General features: G+C 40.1%; 1 protein-coding gene across 3 annotated transcripts in view; it reads left to right on the forward strand.

Annotated features, from left to right (window-relative positions):
- The window catches only part of TBX15 (T-box 15), a 52976-nt gene that overhangs the window by 9799 nt on the left and 29146 nt on the right, over nucleotides 1-14031 (forward strand). For all 3 annotated transcript variants that reach the window (XM_014550109.1, XM_014550110.1, XM_014550112.1), the window contains exons 2-5: nucleotides 1083-1296; nucleotides 5868-5969; nucleotides 7644-7815; nucleotides 8889-9056. In XM_014550109.1, coding sequence (XP_014405595.1) covers nucleotides 1083-1296; nucleotides 5868-5969; nucleotides 7644-7815; nucleotides 8889-9056 — 656 coding nt within the window. The remainder of the gene's footprint in view (nucleotides 1-1082; nucleotides 1297-5867; nucleotides 5970-7643; nucleotides 7816-8888; nucleotides 9057-14031) is intronic.

Here is a 14031-nt window from a genome sequence, read left to right on the forward strand (position 1 = left end):
AAGTATCATTTGGCCTAAGAAAATTGTCCTAGCTAATCTGAGCTTGGAAATTCTTAGGAGATACAGTTCTTGGCACTGGGGCTCTGAAAGTAAAACAGTTAAAAAATTACAGAAAATACTCTGGTAAATCTGACACTGGCCTTCTCCATCAGTCTACTTGTCGCCCCCTCCTCCCCTATGGGTACGGAAGACACACAGGAAAGGACCATCTGGCCCAGCATGCCAGCTTTTTATTTGGTTGCTCTCAATCCTACCTTCCTGTTTGGATCACCCCTCTCCTCTGCCCATACTTCAGAAACCAATCAAGGTGTCTCCTGAGCTCATTTATTCCCTTTGTTTCAGCCGCCTTCTTGGGTAACTTTTTCCATATGCTTACATCCTTGCCTCACAACGGATTTTTTCTTTCTTTCTCATCCAAAATGGCCTGATTGAACTCTTAGAAAAGGCCATGTACTCGGATATAGGACAAAGTGCTTCTAAAGATCCCCAAGAACGTTTCATTACTTTTGATGACCAGGATATATATGGGGGGGGGGCGCGGAGAAATTGCTATGTTTAAAAGTAATTGACTGATGGGCAGTGATGCCAAGTAGGATGGAATTCAAGAACACGTTGTTAGCATTGAAACCTCCCCTTCCCCCCCGAAGTGCACGAGTCCAATCTAGGTTTGGAGCTAGAGTCTGTTGTTGTTGTTATTATTATTACTATTATTAAAATGTGGCCTTTATGTACTTTGTTGCCCCAGCTTGGCTTCAAGCCCTTCAACATGGTGACATTAGTATTCTTTATATTGCCTGTTGTGGACCAATTTTCTTCAGCTGTTGCTAAAACTTACTAAAATGCCAGATGTCATGTTGGAAACATGAAACCTGAAAGAAGGTCATAAATCACAAAAACAAACCATAAAAAAAATAATAAAATACCCTGAGTGCTGTGCTCTGGAGCTTCCCAGCTTCAAGTCTCCCTTTGTTCACCTCTCCCCCTCTCCACTCTGCCGCTCTCCCCACCTCCATCTTTCAGGGTTGGGGTGTTGGGGGGTGTCCAGCAGTTTCTCACCCAAGGCTTGATGGTGTGTTTTGCAGATTCTGAGCAGAGCACGGGTTCAGACTCGGAGGTGCTGGCTGAGCGGACTTCCTGCTCCTTTGACACGCACGCTGACCTGGGCCCGGGTGCTGCAGGCGCCGTGCCTGCTGCCATGGCTTCCATGGAGGAGATCCAGGTGGAGCTGCAGTGCGCTGACCTCTGGAAGCGGTTCCATGACATTGGGACTGAGATGATCATCACCAAAGCGGGCAGGTAAGAACACATTCCTTCGAATGGCCACATTTAAAGAACAGAGGTCAAAGTAGGAGCTGTTCTATTTATTCCTTTCACTTATTGGTGGTAGGTAGCACTGGTGAAGCCAAAGTCACGTGCACTCATGTTTTTGCATCTGGACATCTTGACGAAATGATCTTGTGTTTTCTGTGACTTTGCCATCTTTCTCCAAGGGCCACTGAAACCTAAATCACCTCTATCCTCACAAACATTTCTGCCTACACATATCTTTCAGTTAATATTGGAGATCCGTGGTACGTAACAGCCAAACTGAATGCCAAAGCAAATGTTTCTTCACCATCCATCGTTCTCAACAGAACAAGTTTGCTCCCCAAGCAACAGCTTGCATCTTCTAAGGCATTTAAAGCAGCCAGATGTTTTTGTAAGAATTTTGGTTCTGGTACGAATTGGGCTTGGCTTATCTTCTGAACCCTGCTTTTGATCCATTGTATTTATTGAAAGTATTACAAAACTTTCATGCAACCTGATGGAAACTCTTGCTAATATTTATGTAGGATAATAAAAGTTTTTAAAACACAATTTTTCTTGAAATACACTAAGCTATTCCTTCATTGGTATCTTTCAATTTTCTTGAAGGACACTGTTTTGTTAGTTATCTATTTGTGCTGGATATTCAATGTATACTAAATTATTTAAAATTCACAGGAATTCTATGAGGTCAGATATGATAATTCCAAATATGGGTGAGGGTGTGAAGGCCAAAAGAGATTAACTTGACTACAGCCACATGGGCAATAATGGGCAGCTCCAGAATTCTACACAATTCTGTCTGGCTCTAAAACTATGGTCTCAACTATTTATAACTCTGCACTGTTAAGAAATGGTTGCAGTTCTTGCCCCTTGGGTTCAAAATGAAAATGATTTAAATAAAGATAAATTGGGGCTACAATTCTTGAGTACATAGGGATAGTTCACTGAAATAAAAACAACAATGCTTCATATTTTCCAAGCCATTCTATGCAGTCTCACATCATGGAGACCAAAAAGACCCACCTCATTGATCAAAAGCTATCTACATGAACATGGACATTTAAAGTAAAATAATATTTTGATTGGGTCCAGTTCACTTGAATGAATACAGTGAAACCTCCCAGTATAATAAAACACCACAAAAACATGAGGTTAAAATGAACCTGAAATATTGTTCATTTTCTTTCTCTTCCAGAACTAAGTTTTCTTTCTCTAAGTTTTAGCAGCGAATAAAACTATTAAAATGCTTCTTAGGAGGCACAACTTTGAAGGATAATTACTTTCCATACCATTTCCTTTTGGTTGCTTGGGTTTCAGTTCAACATTTTGAGATGTTATGTTGTGGAAGGAAATAGAACAATTCAAGGAAAAAGTGTTTATTCTTTTTCTTAGTTTTGGGCAAGAGGCTTGATTGGAGAGAGAGGGAAAATTACTTTTTTTTTTTTGTCGATAAGATTTTCCAGTTTTTTATCTTGGATTTTCACTTTCTACTATTGAGTCTGTGTATTTTGGTCATTTTTGTTCTCAATATCATACCATTGTTTCCTGCACTTCATTGAATTCAGTTCATCTGAGAACCTCACTGACAACTCTTCTGTGACCTCCTTTTGTGATTTCTTCTGCAGTGTTTTCTTTTCCATATCTCTACCTTCACAGATTGACTTTGATTCCTGAATCTATGCGGATATTCACAGGACAGACATACAGTTTGTTCTTTAGTTGTACCCCTTTATTTAGGTTTAGAAATTACATTGTTTCTGCATTGCATTGCCTCAGGTGTTGCAAAGAACACTTTCTCTTCTGTGAACTTTGTTTCCTCCCTCCCCATTCCCATAGTTGTTTTCTTCCTTTTCACTTCTTATGTAGTATCCTTTTTAATTTCCATTTTCTTAGTTAATGTTAGTTATGTGTGACTCTCTTTTCTTTTTCCTGCTCAGGAGGGCTTAGTTACCATCTACTCCTCACACCCAAACTGTAATCCTGTTATTTAGAACCACTGTTGTCTACAAAGCTCTCAGTCTTTGAATATAGCAACATAATCTGTGTAATCAGCACCACGGACAGAGGTGCATGTAGGGATTAATGGCTTTAGAAGACAAAAGAATTGGCCTAAATTTAGTCATAAAAATAAAACCAAACATATCTCACTTTGTAAATCTGAAAGATTATTTTTTTCTCTAGGGTGTTATGACTTCACTTGGTATTCTGTAATAAAATGCTGACAAAAAGAAAAAGCAACTTTTGATACATTTTTAAGAAGAGAATTAAAATATAGTCATAGAGTTTTGAAGCAGAGGGTACTTCGGAGATGATCTAGTTCCTTTCATTTGTGTTATAAGGGATGGGGTTAAAGGACATATCCAAAGGCACCCAGCTCATTCATTTCAGAACTTGGGAATGAGACAGGTAGCTTTTCTTTTCTAATTTTATATATATATACATACACATATATATATTCATATATATATATACATATATATTCTAATATATATATACACACACACGTGTGTATATATACATACACACACACACACACACACACACACACACATATATATATATATATTTCAGAGAGGGAGAGAGATAGAAACATCAATGATGAGAGAGAATCATTGATTGGCTGCCTTCTGCAAGCCCCTTACTGGGGATCGAACCTGCAACCCAGGCATGTGCCCTTGACTGGAATTGAACCTAGGACCCTTCAGTCTGCAGGCAGATGCTCTATCCACGGAGCCAAACCAGAAAGGTAGCTTTTCTACTTTAGGTCATATAAAATGTTCCTGACAAAACAGTTAATCAGTTTAAAAACACCTAATCCCTTTTCTTAAAGTCACCAGAAAATAAATTAATCTTTTTCAATTTAACAAATTTCTATAGGTGGTTGAAAGGAACCACATTTTCTTATCACAGATTGCAAGTAAGAGGACTTCCTCTCTATCTCTGGCAAGATGCTCTCCAGCCACTTATACATACAGGACAATTCTAAGTCATTGTTATTAAGAAGGGAATTACTAATCTATATTTAAATCTGTAACCAGGGTTCTCAAATTTTTGGAATTAGTGTGGAACAAGGTGCCTAACAAATGTTAGATTTAATCATTATGAGTAGCCCACCATCAAATTTCCTTAGTGCACTATAATACTAAAACATAGGGCTTCCTAATTAAACTTGTGAGGGAAGAGGGAGAAAATCTAAATATACTAATAGAAACTTCTGAAAAATTATAAAGTGGAAAAGAAGGAACAATTATATATATATTCTTTGAAAATACTTAAGAATTAGCCATCATCCCTGTTATAAGGACTATGGTTTCTCTTATGCTTTCCCCAAATATGATTATGATGTCACTGATCTCATACAGAGGACGTTTGCTTTTTGAGTTGCTTTTGTTGGAATGTGTGACTAGAAAGCCCCTCATATAAACAACCAGTGCACATTTGCAAGATGGCTGTCTGGGGCCAAAGTATGGTCTATGGCCGTGAAATGAAGCAAAGCCAATTAGGCTGTATGTGGATCAAACCTGTGACCTTGACCTCATTAGCACTGTGCTCTGCCCAGCTCGACTAAATGGCCCCAGATGGTTAAACTTAATGTAGCATTTTGTGTACAAGTACCCTACAGAACATTCAGGCAATCCAAATTTTTGAACCGAGCACTTTTTATGTCTGGCTCCTAAATGAATGACATACAAAAAGAGCTTGATGTTTTTCTTCTTTCTTATGGTTAAAGAAGAATGGTGAATTTATTCTAGACTCCTTGAAACACAATACCTCTTTGGGTTGCTCCCTCTTCAATTATGAGAGTAGTTGTAAAGTGCCATATCCTGACCTCGCTTGCTTTGGCAAGTTTAACAAGCCATTGTGGTAGAAACAAGGTATTGCCCAGAGGCCACTAGAATTCATTTGGTATTTGCTCCCTATTCCACAGGGTCTTTCTCATGACACACATGTTGACAGCCTGAGAACTTGCAGAAATTTTTCTACATTTTACCCATTAAAAAAACACTTTGGTGGCCCTTTGTTTGGGAATGGTAGCACCTTCCTTCTTTTTTTTTCTTAAGACATTATTTTTAGAGTGGTCACTTTCAAATAGACTCAGCCAATCAGAAATATTTTATGATCAGCAACTAACAGCTGTGATAAGCTACTTGGAGAGTAAGATGATTATAAATTATTCAAGTATGGTAAGTATATGAGTATAAGTATATTCAAGAATGTTATAGCCTAATAAGAAATGTGTATGTATGGATTCATACACATCATCCATCTATCTAATTACAATGATAAAGCAGGGCATTGTATGTGCCCTTTGTGTATATGAATCATCAAATAGGTCAATGTAAGTTAAGAAGAGGTGCTATTTCAGCAATATAAGTCCTCAGCATATTTTATAGTGATAATTCCCAAAGTGAAAAAAAAATAAGCTAATTTTGAGAATTAGAGGACACTGAACTTTGGCGTGCTTAAAGTGCCTAATGAGAAGAGACTTTCTTAGCTTTTACTCCTGCTGCTTCTTCCCCTCTGATTGCTCGGCTTCCTACTTTATTCCCCATTCACAGGAGGATGTTTCCTGCCATGAGAGTGAAAATCACTGGTCTGGATCCACACCAGCAGTACTACATAGCAATGGACATTGTGCCTGTGGACAATAAAAGATACAGGTAATGAATGACTCTGAAATGTGGAATTGTGGGTATCACTAAAATTCCAGAACTATTCTTTAAACTCATTTGATGAAGCATTTTAACAGTGCACTGTATAATGCTCCGTACAGGGAATAAGGATGGAGAATATGCCAATGGCCTGTGGCAGAGCACCAGGCAGGAAGGAGTCACTAGAGGCAGGAAATCAGAACTCAGTAATGGTTGGGTCTGGAATCCATCTCCACTGTATCTCTGGAGAGAGTAGGATTGCATATAGTCTGCCAGGGTAGCAAAAATCCAATCCAGTGAAATTAAGTCTAAAATTACTTCTGTTAACATAGAAAGTAATTAACATATTGAATGATTTGGTTTATGAAATGCTGAGGTAAAATGATTGATTTTGAAGAAGGGAAAGAGAAGTGGACCTGTACAGTACATTCAATCATATATTTGATGGATCACCCTGTGGATGGTGGAGGAAAAGAATAGGAGAATTGGGTGAGACCTCAAGAAGAACATCTAGTTAGGGAGAGTTTTAATTCATTAATATGGGTTGCGAGTTTACTAAATATTTTTCCTTCAAAGTCATGAAAAGCCAACGTAGTCTCCATGTCTCTTGGATTGCTCACATGGAGTTCTTGTCTGAAATAAGTTGGGGCTTAATTGATCTCTTGAGATCTCAATCCAACCAGTGAATCATGGCTGATTTTTGAAATGCCTGAGAACTTGGCCCTAAATCCATGAATTTGGAAGAGAGAGAGAGATGAGTGGTGAAGACCAGGACTAGTGTGGTGGGTCAGAGAGTTGGGCCAGAGAGAAGTGGTCTTGAATGCAGGACTTAAGAAGGGAGAGGCTTCTAATCTTTTTAGAGGATCTTGGGAGTTGAGATTTGGACTGAGTGCCTCTGTTTGCCAGGACCCAGGGCCCACAAGCTCCTTTACTAAGAAACAGGAAGTGTCAGATCCATGGAGAGCACCCTTCAGAACTACAGGGCAATTGGCAAAGTCTGGAAAACTGACCTCCTTTGCTACCCAACAGCATCTCATTTCCAGTGGCTTTGTGGGAAAATAATGTGGGAGACGATGACGTTCAAAATAGAGTTCATCAAAGAAAACACTGGGAAGACTTGGTGTTGTTTCTGGGGATGGTTGCACTAAGGCAGAGACCCTCCATTTTCCTAGAAATGCCTCAAAATCAAGATCCCTGGCAAGGAAATGGTTAACAAGTGAGCTGCTTGGAGGGTCTCTGCACATGGCTGTGTTTTATAGGACGATATGGAAGATGTTTTTAATAAGGAACCAAATCCTGAACAAATGGCCAACGGGTTATATGGTTTGCATTTGGAAGGTGAAAGGTTGCAGTAAAATACCTTTTCCATAGCTAGGCACGTGGGTTAAGGATGCCTGTGTGCACACAGGGGTGCAAGGCAAGGAGAGGGGGAAGAAAGAAAAAGGACTGTGAGAATGTTTTTCTTGTGAAAGCTGCAGCTTTGATCATTAACCACAACACCTTTTTGCTCTCCCCCACCCCATCTCATTCTCCATTTCTCCTTATCTTTCCTTCTCTTTTTCTTTGTGTACTACTTCTCCATTCTTGTCATCTCTTTGCTCCTCTCTCCTGTCCCTACTTGCTCTCTGGACCGCTATTCCCTCTTTGCACACATCTCTGAATTCTCCTCTCTCCCTCTCTCAGATACGTGTATCATAGCTCCAAGTGGATGGTGGCTGGCAACGCTGATTCCCCTGTGCCACCAAGAGTTTATATACACCCTGATTCTCTAGCTTCCGGAGACACTTGGATGAGACAGGTGGTCAGTTTCGACAAACTCAAGCTGACCAACAATGAACTGGATGATCAAGGACATGTGAGTCAAAGAATCCCATCTCCCTCTTCCTCCTCCCTGCTCTTCCCTTTTTGCTTTAGAGCTGACTAGCCCCAGGCTTTTGCAAACAGGTAAAATAAGAATCTCCATGCCACTCAAAGTCATCTTAAGAAAATAAGCATAAAGTTTTTTTTTTATTCCTGTGACATTTCATTTATTACAAATCTAACATTTAGCAAACATCTGCTATGCATCAGGTTGTGTTTATTAGACAGAAGTCTTGTGCTCCAGGTACTCACAGTCTAGTCAGGGGAGAATTCAGAGACAGAAATACAGGACAAATAAAAAAATGGTGAAAGAAATCACAACATTCAGTAGAACAATGCACAGGGAAACAACTGAAGTGACAGTTTTGGCTGATTGTCAAGAGAAGAATTTATAAGAGAAGAATAGGCCCTAAGGCTTTCCAGGTATAATTAGATCACCTGATGCTATCAATTTACCTTTTGCAGTAAAACATATACTGAATTTTCACTGAATGCCATGATCCATATTGGGTGCTATGGGAAGATTGAAGGAGCTAAAACCCTGGCTCCTACCTTGAAAGAAATGACAATTTTCTGAGGAAGGGATAATGTACTTACACTACTCACTCTCGTGTGACATAAGAGAATGTCTATAAATTCAGTAACAAAGTGCAAATAATAGCTTGTAGAATGTAAAGACAGCGTGAGCCCATGTTGCAAATTTGAAGCAGGAGGGAACCACTGTTATGTGGCAGAGGTCTGGGACCTTTTAGTGGAGTGACGTCTTCTGGTACCAGAACAGTCCTTCAGCATTTACCCAGTTAAAGCAAGCATCCACCGCCCATGATCGGGATAATCTGCTATATGGTTCCATGTGATGCTTTCTAATCACTTAGTCCTGTCTGTGGTGGGCAAGTATACTGATTTCTGGTTTCTTGTACATCCCGCCCCCTGATTTCTGGTTTCCCACCCCCAATCTGTACTCTTTCTAAAATGCTTCTACTCTGTGATTTTATTTTCAGGAGAGCTTGAAAAGATGTAGGGACCTTAGAGTCAACTTTGGCTTAATGTTTCTCCTTCTCATTCCAGATCATTCTGCACTCCATGCACAAATACCAGCCTCGAGTTCATGTGATTCGCAAGGATTTCAGCAGCGACCTTTCACCCACAAAACCTGTTCCTGTTGGGGATGGAGTGAAAACGTTCAACTTTCCTGAGACTGTGTTCACCACGGTCACAGCCTATCAGAACCAGCAGGTAAGAGGCTTCCTTGAGAGTTCCTAGCGGTATCTCCTTTTAAAAGAGCTTATTCAGGAGGCTTTGGTAAGAAAGGCTTTGTCCTTCCACATGGCACTGGGGAGCATGGAATGAGAGACAGCAGGCTTGCAGGGCACACAAGGCACCCATGATGACAAGGCAGGAATGCCTAGGAGCAGCTGGCATGGTCTTGATTTAGATCAGAGACCAAATCTTTGCCCAGGAGGAGCAAACCTAAGTCATCTTCATGTCTCTCTGTACGTGTACCCATGTTTATAATCTCTACCACATCCTGGCAAGTGTTTCTCATTTGCAAGTTCTGAGGTTTGATCCATTCCTTCCCTCTTATCTGCACTTTTCCATGTATCCCAGCACCTGGCTACATTAGAGTCAACAGGCATCTAAAATTCCATTTAAGATCCATGGCTTCACTTACACTTTCAGATGAAATTTACCTGTGATCACCAGCTACACCCTAAGATCTGTATGTTTTAATGTCAGTAATATGTCCATTCATTCCATACATATTTAGTGGACACTGATGAATGAACTCATTAAGATCAGTTCTGGAGACCAGGAGGGTCACTATCATAGCTCAGGCTGAACTTAGAAAGCCACAGATCACTGTGACAATGAAAGGAAACTGAACACGGGTACCTGAAATCCCTTTCTCTTCCTCAAACTTCTCTCATAGGCATTGTCCTGTGTCTGTGTACATTCTCACTGTATAAATATTTTGTCTATATCTGGACTGGGGTAGGGGCTGTGGTGGTTTGGTAGGGGTGGGAAACCATAATTAAGATAATGAGATTTGACAGCAGACATATCTGGTTTGATTTATGACTTTTCTATTGATGAACTGTATGACCTTGAACACCTTTCTGACCCCCTTTCAACCTGTTTCCTGGTCTGAAGATGTTCTAGCTTCACAGAGCTACAAGGACTAGAAGAGGTAACATGTCTAAAGTCACTGACACAAATCTGGCGTCCAATTAATGGCAGTCAGACATTGCTAAATGACTGGGCCCATAGACATGAAGGAACGTGGGAAGTAGAGGTCATTTTAAAAGAATAAATTGCTCAGCCCCGACCAGTGTGGCTCAGTAGTTTGGAGCATCATCTCATGCACTGAAAGATAGCAGCTCAGTTCCTGGTCAAGGCACATGCCCAGATATCAGGTTCGATGTCCAGTCGGGGCGTGTTCTGGAGGCAACCGATCAGTGCGCTCGCGCTCTCTCTCTCTCTCTCCCTCTTCCCCACACCCTTCCTCTCTCTCTACAATCAATAAAAAACATATTCTCGAATGAGAATTAAAAAAAAAAGAATTGCTCATTAAGGAGAAAGGGGATTGTTGGGAATTGGAAGAGCTGCGTTGGCTCTTCAAGATATTGTAATCAATAGGTAACTACTTTGATCTCTCTGTTCTCGTGTCATGTTGGTGAATTCATGATGTGCTGACTTTCAAAATAGATGAGTCATACTCAATTCTGCCTATTCTGAAGTCAAGATAACAGCTTTTGCCTGTTTAACAAGCCTCCAGTCCCTGGATAAATCAACAAGCACGATTGTTTAACATTCCCTTTGGCTGCATAGATATGATTTAATATAATGCAGTGACTTACAATAAAGCAAACTAACCTCAGCTCTTTCCCCCAGGAATCTTGAGGTTTGCATCCTGTAAGAGAGCTGTGAGCGAACAATAATTTTCAGACTTGTTTCGAAGATGCTGGGCAGCATAAACGGTTCTCTTTTGTGAGCTATATGCACCTATTACTGTGTTTTTATTGCCCTCAACCTTCCAGAATGAGAACAATTAATATTTTATGGCCAAACTCCTTATACTTCTTTTTAAGAGAATGGTTAGGAAGCCTATCAGAGTAAAGAGGAAAAAAATGAGTGGTAGGTTTATTGTTCTCAGGAGCTTGTTTGCAGTAACACAATGAAGAAAGTAGGAGAGCAGAACTGAAATGAAATGTTACCCAGTTTCCTAAAGAAGGTGTCTTGTCCACAGAAAACAATGGGCTAGACATTTGGAGACCTGGGCTTTAGTCCTAAATTTCCCACTAGTTACCTGTGTCACTGGGCTCTGTGTCTTTCTGGGCTTCAATTTCTTCTTCAACAAAATGAGCAGTTGGCTTATGCTTTCTAAGGTTTCTGTTAGCTCTGAATTTATAATTTCTCCCTCCTTCCCCCCTGCATGTTTTTTTTTTTTAATGAAGGTTGGGAGCAATTTATCGTTATCAAACAGAGGCAATAGACATGTGATTTTCAACTATTAAAAATTATGAATGTTCATGTTTGTAAACTTGTTTAAACCCCCACAATATTTTAGACCAGTGTAGTTTTAGCAAGTCCATCCTTGAGAGGTGGGAACATGGTGTTTTGTTGCTGGTAAACCAAACACTGTAACCTATACTATTCATTTGTGTCTCCTCCCATCCTCTCCATTGTTAACAATGCTTTCTATTGACTTCCATCTTGTCACCAAGGCTGGACACCTGACTCTCCCACATCCAATCTACCATTAAACTGATGCTTCTACTGATGCAGTATTTTCTTCTTTCTAATCTCATTGCTTCTGCCTTTGTTCTGGACCTGCCCCTTTTCTCCCAACCTTGGGGTGTTGTGATAGCACCCGGCAGAGTCACCTGGACTGCAAGTTCAATGTCTCATTGCCGGATGGATCTTCCAAAAGCACAGCTCTCACTGCATCATTTCTGTGTCAGAAATTGTCAATGACTCCTCAGTGCCTTGGGAGCAAAGTCCAGGATCCCAAGTCTTTCAATTAAGGTCCTCTGTGCCAATTACCAACTACATTTCTAAGCTTATTTTTAATTAATCCTCATTAAGCATCCACAAGAGTTCAGCAATCTAGTTAGAATTTTACTATTTGTACTTTGCAGCTGCCTTACTTTTGCCTATGTTCTTGTCTTTGCAGAAATGCGCGCCCCTCTTCATCTTTATCTGTCTAGCGTCCTTCTATTCAAGTTTGGTGCAAATACTATCCCCCACCACCTTCCTTACTTTTTCAGGTGCAAATGAGCTTTCCCTCATGAAAGTGTTAGTGAGTGTACCTCTCTCATGACCCTATCACTTGCTGACCTGTGTATGTTTGTTCAGTCTTCCTCTCAATATTTTAAGCATTTTAAAAACAAAGGTTGAATGTTCTACAAAAAACAGTGAGACATGGTAGAAAACACCAGGTTGGTAGTTGAGACTTGAGCAGTAGACCCAGCTCTGCAGCGGATGAATTGCACTGCCTTTGACGAATCCCTCCACCTCAGTATTCTCATTTGCAAATCGGTGGTTTGGTCTGAATCAGTGTTTCTATGTCCTCAAGCCAATGGAGAAGGTTTTTATGGTCCATTGAAAGGTGAGAAAAATAGAGACAGTGTAGAGACTTTTCATACATGTAAACATTCATTTTAATAGACTATACAATTTTTATTTTTGTCCTTTCAACTTTTTTGATGCTAGAGTGTCAAATAATGATGGCAAGAGATAGTGGACGTTAACTCCCTTCACTTGGTAGAATAAAAAATTGGAATATCAATGTTGATCTCTCAAATATTGGAAGGGGGAATTAGAATTGTGAAGCCCAGAAACCACTAATTTAAGATGAAGGACAATTTCATCTCCATAATTCTAAGACATTTGTGTCTGTCCCATAGTGCAGAGCTCTGAATATTTCCTTGGAAAATGGCTGAATGAATGATTAGTCAACACCATTCTACTACCACTGTCTTTATATATCTGTGGTTCTGCTTTTTTGGATATAAATAGTAGTGAAGTGTGAAGAAAGGGTTTCTATTCCATGAAATATCTTATGCTTTTCTTTCCCCTATTCCCATTTCTTCCTTCCCCCCTCTCGGACTGACCCATAGACTCCCGGGGCTGCTAGCATACTGAAGTTATTATTACTGCTATTTGCTCACAGTGTGCCAACTTGGCCAGCCTGTGGCAGAGGGGAAGGTACCCCTTGCCCAGAATCTCATCGTGGAGAATAAGGTGGTAGAGGTTGGAATAAAGGTGACTCCACACTTTATGTGTTTTCTTGGAAGAGGCTGATGCCAACATGTTCTCATGGAATTAGCAGGAAATTTCCATTACAGAATCTGTCTTCTCTAGGGGAAAAAGCCTGCTGAACCTTGAGGGTTTTTTATTTTTCCCAAACAGGAAACTAGATTTCCAAAAAGATATAGCCCCATTCTCCTCAGGTAACACAGTCTTATTTCTTGATGAGAATTGGCTACAGGAACCAGCTAGGAAGTCTGCAACCACAGCCAGGTTTGTGTAAGCAAATCCAATAGGATTTCTGAGTCACTCATTATATATTAAACTAGTGAGCCAGTTTTACCGTAACTTTCCAATCAAATCAGTGTAGAATTTTCTTTTTCATACAGGCTAAGGTTTAAAAAAAATCCCAGTGGAATACCCTTCAAGCAGGATGATAAAAAATAAGCATAACTAAGAGAGTGTTAATAAGGGCAGGCCCTGTCCTGTAAAAACCATACTAAAGATTTAACTTTCTTTGTAGGTTGTGTTATTTATGTCTGCACTCTGCGTTGTGAGGTATATCTCATTTATTAACTGCCTCTATGTTACTAGGCAAAAAAGTCAGTGAAAATGATTAAAATGAAAGGTGGCAGGCCAGCAGCCACTCCCTTATGTGCCACAGCCTCCAATAACTCAGACTGCACCAATCAGTGTAAGGTTATGGAAATAAAATCAGTGAACAAAAATTCTTCCATAACCTCTGTATTTTCCATGTCTCCTCATTATCACTGGACCGAGTTTGCATATAACTCCTGTAGAGTAGCTTTGGCTGCACGGGAAGCTACTAATGGATCTTGTTCTCACTGGAAGAACATTTAAGACTTTTGTCTGTAATGCCTGCAGTGAAAGCAAATAGGATTGAGGGAATTGTTTGGTCTGTAGTTTTTAAGGCTTGTTATGGTGTTGGGACTGGTGACCT

Source organism: Myotis brandtii, unplaced genomic scaffold (assembly GCF_000412655.1).
Source record: "Myotis brandtii unplaced genomic scaffold, ASM41265v1 scaffold582, whole genome shotgun sequence".
NCBI classification, from domain to species: domain Eukaryota; kingdom Metazoa; phylum Chordata; class Mammalia; order Chiroptera; family Vespertilionidae; genus Myotis; species Myotis brandtii.